Source organism: Gymnoscopelus braueri (genome assembly GCF_963280865.1).
Source record: "Gymnoscopelus braueri genome assembly, chromosome: 8".
In the NCBI taxonomy this organism is placed as follows: Eukaryota; Metazoa; Chordata; class Actinopteri; order Myctophiformes; family Myctophidae; genus Gymnoscopelus; species Gymnoscopelus braueri.
In genome coordinates this window covers 53,763,807-53,788,472 of record NC_137609.1, presented here as the reverse complement: position 1 = coordinate 53,788,472, position 24,666 = coordinate 53,763,807, and the positions used below count along the sequence as shown (strand labels likewise).

At 42.5% G+C, this 24,666-nt stretch overlaps 1 protein-coding gene across 1 annotated transcript in view; it reads right to left on the bottom strand.

Annotated features, from left to right (window-relative positions):
* LOC308090934 (uncharacterized protein) overlaps nt 1–24,666 on the bottom strand; it is a 187,030-nt gene that overhangs the window by 23,489 nt on the left and 138,875 nt on the right. The window contains exon 2 of the mRNA XM_080436207.1: nt 4,105–4,137. Coding sequence (XP_080292333.1) covers nt 4,105–4,137 — 33 coding nt within the window. The remainder of the gene's footprint in view (nt 1–4,104; nt 4,138–24,666) is intronic.

Genomic DNA, 24,666 nt, shown 5'->3' with positions numbered 1-24,666 from the left:
CTGCCTCTCTCTCACTCTGTCACTGTCTGTCTGTCTGTCTGTCTGTCTGTCTGTCTGTCTGTCTGTCTGCCTGTCTGCCTCTCTCTCACTCTGTCACTGTCTGCCTCTCTCTCACTCTGTCACTGTCTGCCTGTCTGCCTGTCTGCCTCTCTCTCAATCTGTCACTGTCTGCCTGTCTGCCTCTCTCTCACTCTGTCACTGTCTGACTGTCTGTCTGTCTGTCTGCCTGTCTGCCTCTCTCTCACTATGTCACTGTCTGACTGTCTGTCTGTCTGCCTGTCTGCCTCTCTCTCACTATGTCACTGTCTGTCTGCCTGTCTGTCTGCCTCTCTCTCACTCTGTCACTGTCTGCCTGCCTGTCTGCCTGTCTGCCTCTCTCTCACTCTGTCACTGTCTGCCTGTCTGCCTCTCTCTCACTCTGTCACTGTCTGCCTGTCTGCCTCTCTCTCAATCTGTCACTGTCTGCCTGTCTGCCTCTCTCTCACTCTGTCACTGTCTGTCTGCCTGTCTTCCTGTCTGCCTCTCTCTCACTCTGTCACTGTCTGCCTGTCTGTCTGCCTCTCTCTCACTCTGTCACTGTCTGTCTGCCTGTCTGCCTGTCTGCCTCTCTCTCACTCTGTCACTGTCTGCCTGTCTGCCTCTCTCTCACTCTGTCACTGTCTGTCTGCCTGTCTGCCTCTCTCTCACTCTGTCACTGTCTGCCTGTCTGCCTCTCTCTCACTCTGTCACTGTCTGCCTGTCTGCCTCTCTCTCACTCTGTGACTGTCTGTCTGCCTCTCTCTCACTCTGTCACTGTCTGCCTGTCTGCCTCTCTCTCACTCTGTCACTGTCTGTCACAACATCTGAAGTGAACTGAGCTCCTGACCTCTGGTAGTTGAGTATAGCAGCATTCTTTTTTTATTTAGCAAGCTGCTAGTAGTGGTACCCTAAGTGCTTTTCTATTAGTATTATATTATTAGCTTGTGTGGTAGTCTGTAGTTTATAGTTGTATTGTTTGTGTGCTTCAAGCAGTAGGCTATTGGCACTTTGTAGTAGTACAAGTAGTTTCACCCTGTATAGGCCACTTGATTGCCTTGTGAAGTGTGTGGTTTAGCCAGCACAGCTCAAGGGATAAGTAGGCAGGTTGAGAGTATTCTCTTCAGTGTGTAACCAACATCTGAAGTGAACTGAGCTCCTGACCTCTGGTAGTTGAGTATAGCAGCATTCTTTTGTTATTTAGCAAGCTGCTAGTAGTGGTACCCTAAGTGCTTTTCTATTAGTATTATATTATTAGCTTGTGTGGTAGTCTGTAGTTTATAGTTGTATTGTTTGTGTGCTTCAAGCAGTAGGCTATTGGCACTTTGTAGTAGTACAAGTAGTTTCACCCTGTATAGGCCACTTGATTGCCTTGTGAAGTGTGTGGTTTAGCCAGCACAGCTCAAGGGATAAGTAGGCAGGTTGAGAGTATTCTCTTCAGTGTGTAACCAACATCTGAAGTGAACTGAGCTCCTGACCTCTGGTAGTTGAGTATAGCAGCATTCTTTTGTTATTTAGCAAGCTGCTAGTAGTGGTACCCTAAGTGCTTTTCTATTAGTATTATATTAATAGCTTGTGTGGTAGTCTGTAGTTTATAGTTGTATTGTTTGTGTGCTTCAAGCAGTAGGCTATTGGCACTTTGTAGTAGTACAAGTAGTTTCACCCTGTATAGGCCACTTGATTGCCTTGTGAAGTGTGTGGTTTAGCCAGCACAGCTCAAGGGATAAGTAGGCAGGTTGAGAGTATTCTCTTCAGTGTGTAACCAACATCTGAAGTGAACTGAGCTCCTGACCTCTGGTAGTTGAGTATAGCAGCATTCTTTTGTTATTTAGCAAGCTGCTAGTAGTGGTACCCCAAGTGCTTTTCTATTAGTATTATATTATTAGCTTGTGTGGTAGTCTGTAGTTTATAGTTGTATTGTTTGTGTGCTTCAAGCAGTAGGCTATTGGCACTTTGTAGTAGTACAAGTAGTTTCACCCTGTATAGGCCACTTGATTGCCTTGTGAAGTGTGTGGTTTAGCCAGCACAGCTCAAGGGATAAGTAGGCAGGTTGAGAGTATTCTCTTCAGTGTGTAACCAACATCTGAAGTGAACTGAGCTCCTGACCTCTGGTAGTTGAGTATAGCAGCATTCTTTTGTTATTTAGCAAGCTGCTAGTAGTGGTACCCTAAGTGCTTTTCTATTAGTATTATATTATTAGCTTGTGTGGTAGTCTGTAGTTTATAGTTGTATTGTTTGTGTGCTTCAAGCAGTAGGCTATTGGCACTTTGTAGTAGTACAAGTAGTTTCACCCTGTATAGGCCACTTGATTGCCTTGTGAAGTGTGTGGTTTAGCCAGCACAGCTCAAGGGATAAGTAGGCAGGTTGAGAGTATTCTCTTCAGTGTGTAACCAACATCTGAAGTGAACTGAGCTCCTGACCTCTGGTAGTTGAGTATAGCAGCATTCTTTTGTTATTTAGCAAGCTGCTAGTAGTGGTACCCTAAGTGCTTTTCTATTAGTATTATATTATTAGCTTGTGTGGTAGTCTGTAGTTTATAGTTGTATTGTTTGTGTGCTTCAAGCAGTAGGCTATTGGCACTTTGTAGTAGTACAAGTAGTTTCACCCTGTATAGGCCACTTGATTGCCTTGTGAAGTGTGTGGTTTAGCCAGCACAGCTCAAGGGATAAGTAGGCAGGTTGAGAGTATTCTCTTCAGTGTGTAACCAACATCTGAAGTGAACTGAGCTCCTGACCTCTGGTAGTTGAGTATAGCAGCATTCTTTTGTTATTTAGCAAGCTGCTAGTAGTGGTACCCTAAGTGCTTTTCCCTGTCTGTCTGTGTGCCTCTCTCTCACTCTGTCACTCTCTTCCTGTCTGTCTGCCTGTCTGTCTGTCTGCCTCTCTCTCACTCTCTCACTGTCTGCCTGTCTGTCTGTCTGGGGAGAGGGAGAGAGGGAGAGAGGGGAGAGGGAGAGAGGGAGAGAGAGACAGAGGGGGAGAGGGAGAGAGAGACAGAGGGGGAGAGGGAGAGAGGAGGGGGAGAGAGGGGGAGAGAAGGAGAGAGGGAGAGAGGGGGAGAGGGGGAGAGAGAGAGAGAGGGAGAGGAGAGAGTCTGCCTGCCTCTTCCTGTCTCTGCCTTATCCCTCGAAACCGCTTATTGCTGCTTGCAGCTATATTATTAAGGTTGTGTCTCTAATGTGTTACAACCACTTTTATAATGCATTATAATGCAATTGTAAGGCATATAACACTTGTAATAAATGTTTATAATTATGCATGGCAACTAAGAAGGATTCTGAAGTATTATAACTTATAATAATATAATTTACAAGTGCTGGTCATAATGCCTTATACACTCAGCGGAACAGCATATTATAACTACCAGGTAACACTTTACTTAAAGGTTGGGTCTATAATGCATTATAATGCACTTATAATGCTTCATAACACTCATTATAAATGTTTATAATCATGAATGATAACAACTTATAACAAACACACTTCATAACTAACTAACAGTATAACAGCACTTATAATACGTTATGAACGTTGTTATAAGTTGTCATATATAATTATAAACATTTATAATGAGTGTTATAATGCCTTATACATGTGATTGTAATGCATTATAGACCCGACCTTTAAGTGAAGTGTTTGTTACCCAATAGTTCACTGTTCATACATGTATGAGTATGTGAATAATTCTGTCTGTCCACCCGCCCGCCCGCCCGCCCGTCCGTCCCTCCGTCCGTCCGTCCGTCCGTCCGTCCTCCCTCCCTCCGTCCCTCCCTCCGTCCCTCCCGTCTCTCTCTGATACATGAATAACATTTCAAAGGTAGAGTTATTAATCACCATCTTTGAAAATGTTGTGATGTTTCCTCCCTTTGTCAAACCATTGACACAGTGAAGCTGCTGTATTTACTGACTGACCTTTTTATTTACTTTAAATACAAAATATCACCATATTTCACTGTTTCAAATATGTGCAGTATTAGAGAGTTTATCTTTTATGAGACAGAGAGAGAGACAGACAGACAGACAGACAGACAGACAGACAGACAGACAGACAGACAGACAGACAGACAGACAGACAGACAGACAGACTTACCTGTTGTGTTGTGTGTTGGTTCAGTCTGGAGAGCTGATGAGAAACATAACAAACTAAATGAGCTTCAGTGTAACAGCTGGTTGGTTGATCTGTTGAAATACAGGACAAGATGTCCTTTGTTTCTCCTGTTTGCTGCTATTTATTTGACATTCACAGTGTGAGAATGAGGAACTATGATATCTATCAGAACTCACAAGGAATAAAAATAGCTGATAATCAATAGTTTGTTGTAAACTAACAGGTTGGTTGTCATTTAGTAACCTTCACCACTAACAAACTAATATAATTATCCTTCAAGCTCAGTTGGCTGTAGAACACGCCTGATAAGTTATCCAATAATAAGCTAAGTTTCCAGGGGGTCAAGTGGCCTCAAGAAAAGGACATTTGGGCTGCAGAGCTCCCTGTGAGAGCTAAGAGTGACTACAAAGTTAACATGTACTTTGAAGTCATCTAGAGCAGTGGTTCCCAAACTGAGGACATTGTTTTCTCACTCAACAGTAAACAAACCAACATACAGTATAAGTGTATACAGGGTATCTGCATATTTCTGAAGATACAATTTCTTGACTTTTAAGACCTTTTTAATACCAAATTGGCCAAACTGTCAAATATTTCGTGAACATAGCCGATCTACAGGCTCACAGCACCTCGCAGGGCATTCATTCATTTGTTTATTTGGACAGGACAATGCATATTAATGAACGTCAAGACGTAAATACACCGGATTTAGCAAAGATGCTAGTTTTCATCCGCAGTCCTCACAAAGAAACAGACATACAAACAGAGGGATACATTTGCAGGAATACATAACATTACATTGGGAAACAGTGAATTCATTGGGGACATTATAGACAGACAAACATTAAATACATTAAAGAAAAAAAAGGGGGAGGTAAGTTGGGGGGGAGGAGGGAGGGGATGGGCAAAAAGCACTTCTCGATGCCATGCCTCATTGTGAGGCATTGTATGGAGCGAGTGAAAAAAAACCGCCCTGGGTTGGAAGGGGGGATGGGGGAGGGGGGCGGGAGTGGGGATAGGGGCAAGGGGGCGAAGGCGTGTGTTGCAGGATATGTTACTGTGTGTCTGTGTGTGTGAGTAAGTGGAAGTCTGTGACATGGCCTTGGTGCTTCGACCCAGTCCAGTAATCTCTTCCCGGCTGTTGACAGGAGGAGCGCCGGTAGTGGGCGATAAGCGAGTGGAAAGGCTGTGGGGGAGAGTCCTTGAATGGATTTTGACCCAAAGCCATAACACCAGGTGTCCATGAGCGCTGTGGTGGGTGTTGTTACGGGTAGGTGGGTGTTGGTACGGGTAGGCTTTGGGGGGGGGGGGGGGGGGGGGGTGGTTGGGTGATGGGTGGCCATCATTCACACTGTCTCGCTGGGGGATAAAGTCCAGGTTTGTTGGTGTGGGGGGGTCCAAATTGATCCTAGTAATCCAAGCAGACATTTTGTCTACTTTTTGTACCATTGTGGGTCATCCAGTCTGTCTATGCCCGCTCTAATCAGGGTCAAATCGCCTCGTAGCGCGGTCAGTTCGCCGCGCAGAGCGGCGGCTCTCTCAGCATTGCCTCTGGCGTCATCCGCCGCACGTGCCATGATGTTGTCCAGCTTGGTGTCCAACCCGCGGACCCTTTCGTTGTTGTTATCCATCTCATGCCTTAGTTCGTTGATGTTGCCCATCTTAACGTCCAGTTTGGAGATCCACTCGGTGATGTTATTCAATTCGCGTTTCAGCTCAGACACACCTGTCTGAGTAGCCAGCGCTCTGCTCGACTGTTCCGCTCCGTCCCAGGCAGCTCTCTTGCCAATTTTTCGATACACAAGTGCAATGCCCGCTCCAATCAGCAAGAAACCTGTTATCATACAAACGAAATTATAAACATCCTCTATGTCCTCAATCGACAGGACTTCCAAACATATAACTCGACATTTGTAGTCCGAATCCCCCATATATCCTGCCAGATAAGTCCCGTCCGGACAGATTGGCTCGTCCGGTCCAGATTGCCGGGTTGAGAAAATTTTGTCGATTGCGTTTAATGACCAGTTGATAATAGAATCCATGTTTTCACCCAGGACTGTTAGCTCGTGCAGTGTGCTGAGGCTGGAAAGTTGTGGGATGGGAATGAGGAGGGAGGAGAGGATGCGACCGCCTTCGTCTGCAGCTAGGGGAGAACTCCAAGGCAAGGCGTTGTGAGCTTGTAGATCGGCTATTTTCATAATATTTATCTGTGGAACCGAGTCAAACTAAATGTAATGCCTACAATCCGAACTGCTTTTCCGGGTGGGGGGTCACCAGTTCAAATATGATTATTTTGGGGGGTCGCAGAAAAGTTTGGGAAACCTTGATCTAGATTGAACAACACTCACTGATGAAGACAATGCAAGAGGAAGATTCCATGGCAGACATTTCACTGTAATAGATGTATGACCTCTGACCCCAGTCCATAGCAAAGTTCACCCTGTGTATCCTGTTGACTGTCTCACCCACAGCCGTGCACGTCAACACAACACTTACACCTTGTTATCAAATGCACTATTTTATTCACAGCATGATCCTCTCTGGTTGTGTATGTGATTCATTTAGTCGCCTTCTGTTTAAATAAATCTGTCAAATGACAACCCACTGAACTGAAATGAATTTAGTGATAGAGATAGTTTAACCGTCCTAATGTTATTACACATATACATCACTTTTAGATTCATATCACATTATATGAGAGTTCATATTTTGGACACTAATAAAAACCAAGTCATGTTCCTGCTACTCTTTGTGGTGTAACTTTATCTTATCTCATGTGATATTAGTTTGTCTTAAATATCAAGCAGTCTGTGTAGGTTGTACTGAAGCTACAAGTTTTGATTGATTGATTGAATACTTTATTAACAGTTTGTAAAAAAAGAAGCACAGAGGTACAGATTCATACAAAATGATGCTAAAAGGATAACCCAAGAAAGGCTATTGGTTGTTTCCATTGGGGTCTTGCGTATTCAATTCATTAAAACATTTAAAGACAAACATATAATATATGTAATATACAATAATATGCAAAAACATAATATTAACAAGTAGTTTATGTAGAAGTAGTTTAAAGTAGAAGTGATCAGTCTTCCTGTAGATTCATCAACTATCTAAAGTTATACAACACACACAAACTGACTTTACTGCTGTGTGTGTGTGTGTGTGTGTGTGTGTGTGTGGGTGTGTGTGTGTGTGTGTGTGTGTGTGTGTGTGTGTGTGTGTGTGTGTGTGTGGTGGGTGGGTGGGTGGGTGGGTGTGTGTGTGTGTGTGTGTGTGTGTGTGTTAGGGTGACCACCCGTCCCGCATCTCGCGGGACAGTCCCAAAATTGGACCGTCTGTCCCGCGTCCTGCAAAAATGAAACAATTTCCCGCGAATCAAAGATATGAACAATAATAATAATAATATTTTTTTGGGGCTAGTGAGAGGAGTTACAGTAAAGACATCTGCTATTATATTTATTTTGTCATTTCCAATATATTAGCATAGGCTATAGGATTATATCATATCCCCATAATATTATTCATATTATTTTTCGCCGACCGAGGCCGTCGGATATACCCTGGGCGAGCGTGTTTTAGGACGAGGGTTCTTGTATTCCATCCCAGCCACCAGCCGTGTGATTTCATTCACTGGCTTATTTACAAGTCGAATTTGGGGAAAGAAAAGCTGAAAAACCCCCATGTGTGGGCCATGTGTCCCGCGATGTCCCACAAAACGGGTTCACATGTCCCTCAATGGGCCTGTTTGGACGTGGTCACCCTAGAGTGTGTGTGTGTGTGTGTGTGTGTGTGTGTGTGTGTGTGTGTGTGTGTGTGTGTGTGTGTGTGTGTGTGTGTGTGGATACAACTTTATACGGGTGTCAGAAACTGTCAAAGGATATTGGAGTACACATGAATAATAACTGTAATAATAAAGCATGGATATTGAGGTAATTTTTCAGTCTCTACTCACAGCAGTCAGCAGGTTCATCTGACCGGTCCCCACAGTCATCTACTGTGTCACATTTCCATGACAATGGAATGCACTTGTAGTTCTGACAAACAAACTGAAGGGGGAGACAGAGGATTATGTTTAGAATCAGTATCAAAAGCAGACATGAGACATAGGGCTCTATTAAGGACGTCTTAGGTACCGCCAGGTCTTATTCCTTAATTTAAGACGTGGAGGCGTGACCAATGCTAAATTTTGCTATTATGGGTGCGGTAATGTGCGCACTGCAACAAGGCGCTATGCGGTAAAACAGCCCTGAATTAGTCATGGGAGTGTTTGGGCGTTACTTTAATCAATCCAATCAGAGAACCCGCTGCCATTCCCTTTAAGATCAGCACAAGACACAGTGCTATTGTCCGTGCGTTAAGCGGTGAGAGTAAAGCTCACATTGAAAGGACCAAAGAGACAAGCTATACTGCTGCACAAAATATCTGATCTCCAAGCAGTGGCGTAATTTGCCTAGGGTTGCTGGGTTATGAAAACCCATACACGGGACTTCCACGCAAGGGTGCCCTCCAGGAGGGGATACATTAATTAATTTAAGTTTATTAATTTATGTTCTTAATAAAAATAGCCGCCCATAATACATAGGAAAAGCATCTGCTATTATATTTATTTTTGTCATTTCCGATTTATTATGTAGCCTATAGGATTATATTGCCATAATAGTATTCACATTATTTTCGCAAGACTCATTGACGAGAAGCGCACCATTCCGGTGGTAACCGGAATGCTCGGCCCAAAACACACTTTTTTCGCGGACCGAGGCCGTCGGATTAGACCCGGGGCGAGGGTGTTTTGGGAGGAGCGTTCTTCTATTCCATTCCGGTAGAGAGAGAGGCGCATGAGAGAAAAAGGACCGGCTAAAGTTTCCTTTTCGCTTCATATCGTTTGATGGGGAGATTTGATGGGGAGAACTTTACGTTTTTACAATCGGTTCAGAATTGACTGAGTACGGCTATTTAAGTCAAGGTGCAAAATAGCAGATATCGCATTGTGCCCTTAGTTGGACACTTCCACATGCCTAAAATATGCTGACGAGTCTTATTCCTTAAGTGTTTGCGTTCAGCGCAACTTGCATAATAGGGATTGCGCATAAGATGGTGGCGTTATCACCTAATTACCGCCTAAGACGTGGATTTAAGAGACCTTTAATAGGGGCCATAAAGTCATACAGAGTAACACAAGTGAAGCTGAGGTGAATCACCTGGCTGGCAGTGCAGTTGGACATGCACTGCTTGTTGTCTGCTGACAAGTAGGAGTCTGTGGGACAGGAACACTTGTAGCCCCCTCCAGGTGAGAGCAGACACAGGTTACTGCAGCCTCCATTGTTGGTCTGACATGGATGACCAGACACTGCAGGGTGGAGAAAACATGCACACATGTAATGAATATGAGAACACACACCTATACGTTACAACAGAGCTTTTCACACTGTGCCCAAGAAACACCAATGAAAAATTGATCTACAAGTTCAGAACATTCTGCATCGCAATGCAATAGGAGCTTGTACATCTGTTGTTTTCACTATTTTAGTAATTTAATTGGGGGGCAGTTACTTTTTAGTCACTTTAGTTACTTTTAAGTACTTAAAGTACTTCTACTCAAATTGTAGATCGGTCATTTTATTGTGTGCACACACACACACACACATGCACGCTTCGTGCACACATGTGCTGAGCGAGCCTGTGTGTGTACACAATCGGTCACTTTTTAGAGCGGCTGGCACCGCTCAAAAAGAAAAAAAAAACATTGCCAGAATAGGGATGTCGGGTTGTTTTTATAGCACTTTTCATAACAGATCAGAATGATACACTAAATACATAAAAGTAATAAAACAGCATGAAGGTAATAATGAGAGTGTTGTATACAGTAGGTTGTACAGACCCTCAGGTTGTCGATAGGGGTGGTACATGTGGATGTCATATGGATCGTCCAGGTTGCTGATGAGACTGATCTGGTTGGTTCCCTGATTCTTGTTGGCTCTGTAGAAGGATCTGGTCTCACCGTCTGTCCAGTAGATGTGATCCTCAAATAGAGTAATAGCCCAGATGTTGTCCTGACTCAAAACTACAGACACACAAAAACAAAAGAGTCACATTAATATAACATGAATTAACAAAGTATTACAAAGAATATTGTGTGTGTGTGTGTGTGTGTGTGTGTGTGTGTGTGTGTGTGTGTGTGTGTGTGTGTGTGTGTGTGTGTGTGTGTGTGTGTGTGGGGTCCGATAGGTGGCGCAATTTTACAGCTCGAGGCCTATATATTTATTATTATTAATTAATTATTTTCGAGCATGCACTTTCACTGGTGCGCGCAGCAGCTGCACTCTCGCGCTCCGATAAAAACAAACCCATAAGAAGACAAGAACACACACATCACACTAAAAAGTAGTTGTAGTTTTATTAAACATAACTACTACTATTAAGGTGCGTTCATGGCATGCCTTAAATTGCACGCCAAAATAAAGCAAAGAACCAGCTACATTAAGGACAGAGAGGTCTATAAACGTAAAGCCGTTTATCCAACAATAAAACGGAATGCCACGATAAAGTCGTTACCAGCAGCAACAAATAAGTAAACAGTAAACAATAAAGCAAAAATACAACTGTTACGTGAGACCAGGAATAAAAGTGCGTGATGCCAGTCCAGTATAAACAAAGTGCAACAACAAAAATGCTCAGGCTACTGAGAGAGATGCTTAAACAATAAAACATAAAATAACTCAGTTAGTGAGTGATCCAGCAGCAAATAAGTACACTACTAAATAAGCATAATGTAGGCTATAGAAGGCTAATAGGCAGATTAATTGGCTGAGGGCTGCGTAAACACTAAATGGCATTCAAGCCAAGCTATAAAGGCGTAGTGAACCACCAACAAATAGGCAAAGTAAATTAACATAAAGTTTCACCAACAAAAATTCTCACAAATCAAATCAAGTATAGGCCGCAGCGTGACCTTTGCGTGATCCAGCCAGCAGCAATGAAAAAAAAGATTACGGCCTACCTTTCTTTGAGGTAAACTGTGAAGAACAATATTGCAAAAATAGTTCCTGTCCATATACACAAACACAAACTCTACTCCTCATTTTGAGTCACAACCGCCGTGAAGGTTGAGGTATATTTTGACCTCATCCACGTGTGTGTTGTCACCCGTGGTGACATTCTCCCACTCTGCTTCAAATTCAGCCATTTGTCTTTGTTTTGCTGCTGGTGGCAGGGTGTCTGTCACATCTGCTCCTGCATCTCGTCCTGGGTCACACCTGTTTGATAGGTCGCTATCCAACTCTTTGCATCCGCAGTTTGTCGCAGCAGAATTCCACACACTTCTGGGTGATTTGGGATTTTGCACTAGATGGCACTGGCTTGGAAAGAAATTCAGGCATTGATAATTGTCGGCTTGCGGCAGCAGCAGCACTGCTGCTCATGCTCGCTGCTCCACAGCCACCATCGACATGTCGCCCTAAATGAGACGTGCCTGATGATCTACTGTTGTATGCAAGGACCTGTTTACATTTTCTGCACTGTGCAAAACCAACTTGATCGTTTGTTAGAGTAGTAATTAAATCAAACTGCTTCCAAGCTTCAGATTTTCACGCAGTATTTGTGACTGCTTGGAGCTCCCCACGAGCCAACTTTTCCTTTACTGTATCTTCTGCTTGTCCATTGTTCAACAACATGTGTGTGTGGCCTTTGGTGTGTGTGCTGTGTGTGTGGTGTTGTTGTCACTACTAGCAGCGTGCAGCAGCTGCAGGCTAAGAGGCCAGCGCAGTGAGCGCACATGATGAGGATCACTATACCGGGGTTTCACGAGAGGTGATCACTATACCCAGGGGTGCACATAACTGGTGCGCAGGTGCGCATGCGTCGCCAAAATAAATGATGCGCGGCACATCAGACGACGCGAGGCGCTTTTGCGTACCAACAGCTGGGACAGGAATTTCCAAGCTTTTATTTTTTAGCAAAACTAAAAACTTTTTTTTTTTCTCGCGCAGCACCCCCCGTAGACAAAACAGCGCCGGGGGGCATTTTTTATTTACCATTTATTTTGTGCGCACCAAGTAACATCTCCAGGTGCTCTTCTGAGAACTAGACCAAAAAAGTTATGTGCACCCGTGACTATACCAGGGTTTCGCGAGAGGTGGATCACGTTACTGCAGGGTGAAATTAACTGTGCAAAATGTTCTTTGAGCCCGAGCCTGGCCCTGGGCCTGATCGTCAAATACAGAAACGGCCCTAACCCGGCCAGTATTGGCGGTCCGGGCTCCTGTGTGTGTGTGTGTGTGTGTGTGTGTGTGTGTGTGTGTGTGTGTGTGTGTGTGTGTGTGTGTGTGTGTTTTGTTTGTTTTTTTTGTTTTGTTTTATTAGGATCCCCATTAGCTTTTGCCATGACAAAAGCTAGTCTTCCTGGGGTCCGACACAGACAAACATTTTAACAGAAACATTCCTTACATCAATTTTACAATCACTATAATCTAAATAAAAATAGAAAAGAATTAAAAATAAAAAGTACAATCAAGTAGTACAATTAAAGCTATAACTAAATCACTTATTACACATTAAACTTTGTGTGTCTGGGGATTAGTACAGGCATGTTTTCATCAGGTTTTCATCAGGTGTTCTTTTAACTTTTTCTTAAAGGTGAATTTTGTGTTTGTATTAATTATGTACTTAGGCAATGAGTTCCATCCTATTACAGCTCTATAGATAGTAGAAGCTTTGAGAAGATCTGTTCTTGGTTTAAGTGTTACCATATCACCTGAACTGGCTTGTCTAGTCATATGGGTATGTTCATCTCTTCTGTATCCTACCTGGTCAAAGAAATACTGGGGTTTTTGGTCAGTTAAAACATTTCTGAAAAATGTGAGAGTGCGTGAATGTAATCTATTCTCAACAGTAAGCCATGATAGATTTCTGTGCATTTCTACTACATGTGTGCGCTTTGAGCACTGGAGAGCTAATCTGGCAGCTTTGTTTTGAGCTGTTTGCAATTTCTGTATGTCTTTCTTTGTAGCGGATGACCAAACAACTGGGCAGTACTCAAGGTGTGACAAGACTAAAGCTTGAGTTACTACTTTCAGAGTTTTTAATGTAATATACTTGGAACATTTCCTGGTTATAGCGATGCTCCTTCCCATTTTAGTTACTATATTATCAATTTGCTTTGTCCAATTTAGTTTAGGATCTAATACAATTCCAAGCAGTTTAGCCTCCTTCACCTGTTCCACTGGCTTCCCGGCAAGTGATAGGCACAATTGAGGATCACTTTTCAATATATGTCTAGATCCAAACACCATGCATTTGGTTTTAGCAATGTTCAGTGCTAATTTGTTCTCTTCGACCCAATCCGCTACTGATTTAATTTCAGCATTGAGTATATCATTTAACTCACCTACTGTAGATGCTGTACTGTACATGGTTGAGTCATCCGCGTACATAACCACACTAGATTTATTTAATGCCAAAGGTAGGTCATTAGTGAATATCGAAAATAAAAGAGGACCTAAGGAACTTCCTTGAGGAACCCCGCACTGCATCTCCTTACTGTCAGAAAAACTTCCATTAAAATACACCCTCTGCTTTCTCTTTGACAGGTAACTCTCCATCCAGGCCAGAGCAACAGAATTAAAACCATAGCATTTAAGTTTTCCCAACAGTAAAGCATGATCAATAACATCGAAAGCAGCACTGAAGTCTAACAGTACCGCCCCTACCAGCCTTCTGTCATCCATGCTCTTTAGCCAATCATCCGTTATTTGTGCCATTGCTGTACTTGTGGAGTGCCCTTGTCTATATGCATCTTGGCAGCTTGTTATTAGACCATTACTTGAGAGATAGTCTTGAATCTGAACATACACAATTTTTTCAAAAATCTTACTCAGCACTGGAAGAAGACTAATAGGGCGACTGTTTGGACCAGCGAAGGTGGATCTTTTGTCCTTGGGCAGTGGAATGACCTTAGCTTCCTTCCAAATCTCTGGGCAAACACCATACTCTAGGCATTTATTGAATATGTGACATAAGGGCTTGGAAATATATTTAGCAGCAATTCTGAGTAGTTTGCAGTCAAGATTGTCTGTACCTGGAGGTTTGTCATCAGATAAATGTAACAGCATTTTTTCTATGTTTTCTTCCACAACCTGGTGAAATCCAAACATGCACTCCTTTCCCTTCATGATACCGTCTTTAATGATGTCATGTGACGCGTTGTTATTCGTTGTACACATCATATTCCTCAACTTATCAACCTTATTTATAAAATAATTATTAAAATAGTTAGCAATTTCATATGGCTTTGTGATAAATGAACCTTCTGTCTCTATGAAGGAGGTATGCATGTTTGGATTCCTTCCCATTATGCTATTCAGCGGTCTCCACAGCTTCTTTCCATCATTCTTAGCATCATTTATTTTAAGCCTATAATATTCCCTTTTTTGTAATTATTCAATTTAGTCACAGCATTTCTTAGTTTACAGTAATGTTGCCTAACAGATAGAGAACCTGTTCTATCTGCATTTCTTTTTGCATCATTACGTTGGGCCATTAATCTCCTTAACTCATCATCCAACCAGGGTGCACTTTTTGACCGAGCATTACGTTTTTTCATTGGAGCATGTTTATCGGCAATCTCCAAGAACAACTTCATAAATTCACTGAGTGCTTTTTCTGGATTTTCCTCACTCCATACATCCGACCATTGCACACTCCTCATCTCCCCCTCAAATAATGCCTGATTAAAACTTTTATACGACCTTCTATAATTAATTCTGGAGCCAGCTTTGGGCATACTGGTCTTTCTCACAATTGCAACCAAGTTGTGGTCACTGCAACCCAGGGTTACTGATATTGCTGTGGAACATTGCTTGGGCCTGTTAGTATAGATGTGATCAATACATGTTGTTGTTGTGACATCAAACTTGTTTGTGGCCGTTCTGGTTGCTGATGTTACTACCTGAGACAGGTTACATATTTTAGCAACAGACATAATTTTCTTCCACATGGGGCAGTTCTCATTAAATGCATCTATATTCATATCTCCCAAGAAGTAAATTTCATTATTATTATCAGCTGTCTTGTCCAACATTTCACAGATGTCATCCAGATACTTCACATTGGCACTAGGTGGCCTATAACAGCATCCAATTAAGATAGGCTTTAAGTGTGGTATATGTATCTGTAACCATAGAGCTTCAATTTCATTCATCATTAAGTCACATCTCTTTTTAACTGGAATATGATTTTTAACATAGATGGCAACTCCACCACCATTCTTGTCCCTGTCCCTTCTAAACAAATTATATCCATGTATTGAAACTTCTGAATCATCAAAAGATGACTCTAGATGTGTCTCTGATATCGCTAGTATGTGAATGTTATTTGATTCAACCAGACTGCATAGTTCATGTACCTTGTTCCTCAGACTGCACACATTTAGATGAGCCAGCAACAGTCCCTTCTTTGGCAGATTAATAGTATGTGACATTGGCATCATAAGTTCACGGTTAAAAACATAACAGCCGCATACCTATCAAGTTCACTCGTCACTAGGTGACTTTGGGTTGCTGTCACGGGGGCGAATTATTAGTCTGTCATGCCTCAGATAGGCAATTTCCCCTCTCTCCCTTGCCTCCCTCATCTTTGGCAGTAGTTCTTTCCTTTTCATTCGGACTGCTTCAGTGTAATCTTCATTAATGTAGATATTGGTCCCTTTCAAATTTTTGGCTCTCTCTATCACAGCTGATCTGTCCTTAAATCTTAAAAACTTCACCACAATGGATCTGGGTCTGCTGCTACCAGGCACTGATCTCCCAGTGCGGTGTGCTCGCTCGACTTCAACATCCGGCTGCAGCTTTAGTTTTTCCACAAGAACACCCCTCACCTTTTCCTCCGTATCTGCCCAGGTCTCCCCAGGCGTCTCAGTGATGCCGTCAAAAACCAGATTGTTCCTTCTCGATTGCCCCTCTGCATACTCCATTTTATCTGTGACAGCTGATAGGCTGTCACAGATCTTCATGCTGTCAGCTTGCATGGAGTTACAACGTACAGATTGTGTTGCATTCTGACCTTTGATATCATCTACCTCCTTCTGTGTAAATTGTATACTTGTTTTGATCTCCTGCACCTCTCTTGTAAGTGCATCCAACCTAGTGTTGGTGGAGTCCATAATAAGTTTTACAAAACCTTTAAAATTCTCTTGTTGCAGCTGTAAAAGTACACTGAACATGTCTTTCTGTTGTTGAAGCAGCTCCTTTACCTGAGCAAGTGAGACCAGATCTTCCTCTGACCTTTCCTCTCTCACCTCTGCCTGATTTTTCTTCGGAGGCATCTTCACATCAACTACCCACCTTGGCCTAGTGGCTCGCTGCCTGTTGCTGCCCGGGGGTGGTTGGCCTGGCCCGGTGGCTAGCTGCTGCCTGCTGGTGGTGGCTGCTCCTCAGCCTGGCCAGGTGGTGCTAGCTGCTGCTGGGGTCCAGGTGGTGCTAGCTGCTGCTGGGGTCCAGGTGGTGCTAGCTGCTGCTGGTGGCTCGGCCTGGTGGTGCCGGCTGCTGCTGGTGGCTCGGCCTGGTGGTGCCGGCTGCTGCTGGTGGCTCGGCCTGGTGGAGCTAGCTGCTGCTGGTGGCTCAGCCTGGTGGAGCCAGCTGCTGCTGGTGGCTCAGCCTGGATGCTGCTAGCTGCTGTTGCTCCTGCAGAGGCCAGGTGGCCTGGTGCTGCTAGCTGCTGCTCTGCTCTCTGCTCTGCTCTCTGCTCTCTGCTCTGCTCTGCTCTACTGTTCTGTTAATTAAGGTCGTTATAAGTGAGATCTGTCCTAAACCATAATGTAGAACTGAACTATGAAACTCACATGGATGATTGAACTGCCTCTTCGCCACCGCAGTTGAATGTTAAACACTTTGAACATCTTCCACACCTGTGTGTGTGTGTGTGTGTGTGTGTGTGTGTGTGTGTGTGTGTGTGTGTGTGTGTGTGTGTGTGTGTGTGTGTGTTACCTGTGTGTCTGTTGGTTCCATCCAGGTTGGCAAACTCAATTTATTTCTCCTCGTTGGTCCAGTAGATGTGATCATTGATGTAGTCTAACGTCAGGCCGTAGGGCTTGGAGATCTTATCCTTCACGATGACTGTCCTGTTGGTGCCGTCCATCCCCATCCTCTCTATGTGGGGGTTGCTGTCACTTATGTCTGACCAGTACAAGTATCTGTCAGGGAGACACTGTGTCAGGGTCACTATTCACAACTAATCACACATACAGTACTGTACAGTACTAGTGGACATACAATATGATGAAGAGTTCATACCAGGGTTATTATAGTTAACTGTAAGTAATGAAATAACACAAACTAGGATTCAAAAAGAAGAACAAAAACATTTTAATGAACTGAAATGAAAACTTAAAACGAGGCTCTACAAAAAAACGATAACAACAGAAACTGTATTGTGTGTTTACAAAACTAACGAAAATCATAGAGAAAATGTCCTTAGTTTTAGTCTTTGTCAATAGCCAATATGTTAATTTATACATAGTGAAAAAACAGATCTACAAGTTCACAACAATTTGCTATTTTCAGCATTTTTCAGTGCTTTTTTAGTCTTGCCCCACATTGCAATAAAAAACAAACCCTAAAATGTATTAAAACAAACGTCAAAACTAAATAGAAATCATGAACAATGCACAATAACCTTGGTTCATACATTGTGCGAAAATGTTTTTTATGATTTGTTTTAGTCTACTTAAGTGTAATATGTTTGGAGTATATCTCATAGGAGCTCCAGAAAGCACAGCCAATCGCGAGAAAGTATTCCACACTCAATTTAGAGCACTTTTCAGTGAGTCACAACTTACATGAAACTATTGACTTTGTTCTTGTACTACAATATTTTGAAAACATTTTATATGAATCATTTCAGTGACTTTTTTAACTTAGATTTGCAAGAGGAACAGAATACGATGCAATGTTAGTCTCGTGTAGCCAGACAACTATTCCACAATCTCTGAATGCTATAAAGAGTATGGAACTACAAAGCAGAGAAAGGAGGCTGTTTGTCATTTCCGTTCACAAAAATACTTTACATTTTATATTAGAATTTCCATTCCTGATAAGCAGCAAGCTAAATATGCTTTGATCATTTTTATTTATATTAGGACTCATTTATACGAAACAAAAGTGGGGAGGAGGCGTCACATCTGCTTTATCCTCTGATCATTTTCAGAGCTTTCGTGCTCCAGACTGTATGACGGAAGCATTTGATAATTGTGTGAGGCAACAGTCTGGCTCGCGAGAATAATGCAAAGGCATCCGTTTTATTTATTCTTGTATCCATGGTGTTTTATAGGATGGTTGATAAATTCAGTGGCCCTCATTTATCAACGGAGTTTAAAAAACGGCTTATATTTTTCCATAAATGCGACCGTACACCAACGTCGAAGTAAAATGTATCAAAGTATCCTATACAGCCAATCCTAGCGTACATTAGGTCGGAGCTTTGATAAATCTCACGTCTGAAAACGAGCGTCATTTAAATAACACGCCCTTAAATATTCTCAAAACGCCCCGATTTTACGACATGAAGAACCAGAATACGACCAAACAAAGCATGGAAAGCCAATAAGAAAGAGTTTCCCCCGCTCGCCTCGCCACACACGCACACGCCTCTCTCTCTCTCTCACTCACACACACAAAAACAAACACACACACACACGCGCGCGCGCGCCCAACTGTGTCTTTCATGTAATCCGTAGCGTAGAAGTACAATCTTTGTCACGTAAGGCAGGCTTGTGGCCTACATGGATGACATATTATGATACCAATCACATCGCCATGAATGGAATACGTTTGTATACCCATTTATTTACCCCATAGCCTACCGAGCAGTGCGCGTTCGAGTTACACTAAATAAAGCAGTCATGTAGGCTTTCCCCCATGAGACTCGGGCGGAATGCAGTGCCGCCACGTTAACAAGAGATTGGAGCGTCAGGTATATATCCTTAACCCAGCCAGGTTGTGTAGCCTACATAACTCTCTATGACATAACTCCATAACATAGGACAAGCTACTGTAAGTTTGTAGACCTCACTGTCCATGAAAAGATGTTCGGGACTCCCGAAAATGCTCTCGCAGAAGCGCTCGTATATTTTGAAATAGCAGATCTACAAGCTCACAACGCGTCGCGATGTGACCCGTTGTGAGCTTGTAGATCTGCTATGTTGAAATAGCCAATGCAGCCAGATCTGCAAGCTTAAACGAATGACTGTTAAAGCAGTTTGTTTAAATTAGTTTATAAAAAATATTTTCACAGGGATTGTTTATTAGTGTAGATATACATTTTGGAGTGGATATATGTGTCCAGATGCATGTCAGACAGACAGTCAGACAATGCTGCTCTGCAGGTCTAGAATGGAATAAACGGGCGCAGCCAACGTCAACAACTGCTATCGACCAGACGTCAGATCTCAGCGTATGGTAGGCTGAAACCAGGATATATTGATAAATGCCGAAAGTTGCTGTGATCTCGCCGTACGCTCATTATTTGGTCTGCACCGCGTTGATAAATGAGGGCCAGTGTGAGGTTCATGATGTCACCACAGTCAACTCAACTCAACTCAAATGTTATTTATAGAGCACATTACAATGACCAAGGCCAACCAAAGTGCTATACAACACATCAAAACAATAATGTTACAATTTATAAAGTGCAAAAGTACGAGTGGCGATTAAAAAAAAGCGTAGCAGAAAATATAGAGGTAGAGACAATAGTTGTGGTGTAACTGTTTAACTGTGTTCAAAGACCAGGGAGAAGAAGTAGGTCTTTAATAGTGATGGCTATGGACTGAGAGGCTCTTATATTAAAAGGAAGGCTATTCCAGAGCCTAGGGGCGGCCCCAGCGAAGGCTCGGTCGCCTCTAGACCTTTTGTTAAAGTGCTCTTACCCGTAGCGTACATCCACAGCCATGGACCGTGGCTGGTCCAGACCGGTGCTGACCAGGGCTGTTCTGTACGACCCGTTTAGTTTGGACACCTCTATGGTGTCGCTCTTACTGTCACACCAGTACAGGTTACCTCCCACCCAATCAACAGCCAGACTGGTTGGTTCTCTGATCAACGTATTGTGAAGGACCTGTCAATGAACCATACATTTTGAATATACTCACCATGTTTTATTGTTATATTTTTTTATACAATTCTTTCGGCATTGTTTTGCCTTATTTCCTTAGTAGAATATTGTATATTTTTTCCACAAATGTCTTTAGCTTTCTTTGCACATATTTTTCAAGATTTTGAATGTTTCTTTTCAAAAACAGCTGATCTACGAGCTTACAGCGCGTTGCATCGCGACACGCTGTGAGCTTGTAGATCTGTTTTATTTGCTTTTTTTATTTTTTTATTTTAGAGTTCATAAAGAGCACATGTTTTGTACACTGACTCAGTGGTTCCCAAACTTTTTAGTTTGAAACCCAAAAGATACATTTATGTCTCCCTGGGACCCAAACTATAGTGAAAATAGACGATTTATACGCTCACTACGTGTTGCAATGCGACACTACTTTATTATAATTATATACAATGATATAGAATTAGTATTAAAAAGAAAAACTAGGATATTTACTCAGGACTCATGAAAATGGGTCTGTATTTACATTATATAAGTATTGTTCATTTGGTTTCCCTTCCCTGTCATTCATCCTCATCGTTGTCATTGTCACACTGACCTGGACGTCACTGCCACTGATGTGCATGCGACTGATCATGTAGTTGGAGAACCCTTCTGTCCAGTAGATCATCTGCTGCTGATAGTCAAAGTCCAGAGCCCTCATATAACCCTGTCACACCACAGCATTGTGTTAGTCTCAGACAGGAATACATTCCAGCATGTCAAAAGCAGTGTGTGTAGAATATTGTATAGGATTATATAGGGTGTGTTGTTATGTCCAATGTTTTTCACCTTTTTGAGCTCTGTGGAGCTGGAGCCGTCCAAGTTGATCTTCATCAGGTTGGAGAAGGTGGATACGATGAGGAAGGGCTCCACCTCTGGAGAAAGTGAGACATTACATTTGAGGTGGTTTACATTTTAAAATCCACACACCCTGCAAAGCTAGACTGATGTATATCATTACAATATTTAACTGTTCATACATGGATGAGTATGAGACAAATAGATGTTCATTGCACAACTAAATAAATAGGTCTTAAGTTGTTAAAAGCACTTCTATTCTACAACTAATATACAACAGACAATAATTAAGACAAGTCAGCAAAGCTACTGGTCAAATTACAACAGTTTTAATGATGAAAATATGACAGAACAGGGGGTGAGGGCAAGTAACATTCTCTCTCTCTCTCTCTCTCTCTCTCTCTCTCTCTCTCTCTCTCTCTCTCTCTCTCTCTCTCTCTCTCTCTCTCTCTCTCTCTCTCTCTCTCTCTCTCTCTCTCTCTCTCTCTCTCTCTCTCTCTCTCTCTCTCTCTCTCTCTCTCTCTCTCTCTCTCTCTCTCTCTCTCTCTCTCTCTCTCTCTCTCTCTCTCTCTCTCTCTCTCTCTCTCTCTCTCTCTCTCTCTCTCTCTCTCAAGTATAACATTTAGATACATAAATAACATTATAAATGTAGTTATTAATCACCATCTTTGAACATGTTGTGATGTGTTTCCTCCCTTCATGTCAAACCACTGACACGGTGAAGCTGCTGTATTTACTGACTGACCTTTTTATTCACTTTAAATACAAAAATGGCACCATATGTCACTAGTTCAAATGTGACAGACAGACAGACAGACAGACAGACAGACAGACAGACAGTCAGTCAGTCAGTCAGACAGACAGACAGACAGACAGACAGACAGACAGACAGACTTACCTGTTGTGGTGTGTGTTGGTTCAACCTGGAGAGCTGATGAGAAACATAAGCAACTAAATGAGCTTCAGTGTAACAGCTGGTTGGTTTTGGTTTATCTGTTGAAATACAGGACATGATGTCCTTTGTTTCTACTGTGTGCTGCTATTTATTTGACATTCACAGGGTGGGAATGAGGAACTGGGATTTATATCAGAACTCACATAAAACTATCAAACTAGAGCACACAGATCCCCGCCAGGCCGGGTTGTCTAACCAGGCCTGTGTCAGTCGTGGGGTGCAGCTGTCTAGCATGTGTACTGTAGCTTCCCCTATGGGTGCAAGTGCAATCACTTTTGACTCTGTGTTGTTTAGGGGCTCCTAAATGTGTGATTCACATTTGGAGCTGATGGGGCGCTGTGTTCATGATCTGTGACATTTTGTGCAAAACGGGCCCCTCCCACAAACCATGGCCGAAAATCCTTTCATATGGCTTTTATAATGCCTGTTATAGGGCCACCACAGGGATGATTTGAATAATGTGGGGTGAAGGTTCTTCCTTGGCCTACTACTGGAACCTGGGAGTGAGCGTGCAATATATTTCATGCCAGTCGGTCCAGAGGTGACTGAGATTATCTGTTCACAGACATAGAGGCAGACAGACATTAAAATGACAGCATGTTCACATGAATTCAACAAATTGAATACAGTTCTTAATGTTGAATTCAACAACTGGCCGTCGACTAGCCATTGATTCGAGCCAATCAGCAAGCAGTAGAGTTTTAAGTTGGAGAAGTGACGTGGGGTGGAAGTTTGTCCTGATCATTTTCATCTGGACTGTCAAGAATCTACTGAAAAACTACTTAGATCCGGTCTGCCTCTAATCACTGTCACACATTAAAGTAAAGACTGCAAATCTACAGTGAGATTTGCAAAGGTGGGCGATCACAGCTAGAGCCAGCCTACACCCATCATTTCGGCCTGCATTTATCCTATATGAGCCCCACCTGGACATGTTGGCTGGGATATTATTATATGAGACTCCATACTGCTATAAATATATGTGACCAGTCTGTGTACCATGATGAACCACACATACAATAACACAACAGTGTGTACCATGATGAACCACACACACAATAACACAACAGTGTGTGTACCATGATGAACCACACACACAATAACACAACAGATAACAACCAAATGCCATTAATAAGACCTCATGCTTGTACTGTCATGTAGTGGTTCTCAAAGTGAGGTCCGGGGCACAGGGATGGTTCCGGGGGGTCCCCAGCTAAATTATTGACAGTTACAATAGCAACCAAATGGACCCTTACAAATCTGTAACTCTGGAGTGTACAAATGGAACCAAATTGACGGGCACAATGACACAATGTAACTCTATAAACCCCAATAAATACAATACTGATGATACAATCTAACTATAGAAAATATTAAATTCAATATGTAATGAAGCCACGCTCAGGAAAGAAACAAAAGGCTGAAGACAGATATGTCTGTATTGTATGTGAATGGACTTTACACATTATGGGGCCATCGATATCTGAGTGGTTAAGGTGTGTACCACGTAGACTCTGATGTCACTTCCAGACTCTCAGTCCCTGCTTACTATCTCTACACTGTGGACTATATCAATAAAGAATAGAATGAAGCAGAAAAGGCCCCATATAGGCCATACATTTTAACTTAAAGGGATATTTCACTTTCAAATAAAATAAACATTAAAAAATAAATATTTTTAAAAAATGAAAAAAGTTATGGCAAAATCACGGCCCCCTCACACATTAGTAGGACACTCTAATGCGTGAGGGGGCCGTGATTTTTCCATAACTTTTTTCATTTATTTTTAATATATTTTTAAAATGTTTATTTTATTTGAAAGTGAAATATACCTTTAACATATGAATAGGCCATACATTTTAACTTAACATTATAGTTAGACCATATATTTTAACTTAACATTATGAATAGACCATATATTTTTTACTTAACATTATAAATAGACCATACATTTTATCTTAACATTATAAATAGATCATGGCATAACTCTAATCAACCTAATGTATTATCATGGATGCTTACAGAGTTAAGTAGCATCATAGCACTGAGGCTGTGAATTCACTGTTAGTGTCACAATTCACCCCCCATCACCAACACACACATCCACAAACACCCCCCCCCCCAAAAAGCAACAGCTTGCCCCACCCCGCCCCTCATCCTGTCTGCTGTATACCTCTCCTTCCACCCCCTATCTCACCACAGGAAGCAGTAGTTTGTCTGCTTCTGCTTCAAACCCCCCCCCCCCCCCTCACTCCCTCAACACACACGCGCACACACACACACACACACACACACACACACACACACACACACACACACACACACACACACACACACACACACACACACACACACACACACTCACACACTCACGGCCAATCTATACCAAAGAATATGTGCACACACGCATATACGCACACACACTTTTAGATCCAGTCCTATTTTAAAGCCTGCGTATGCGGGACCCGCCTATCCGCTCGCCTGCTGTAGCCGGTATCATTGACATCAACTGGATCTAAACAATCACGCTGTACGCGCCACACATATGCACTCTTTGAAAAGTCTGGTGTAGATAGATCGGCCGTCTCACACACACACACACACACACACACACACACACACACACACACACACACACACACACACACACACAC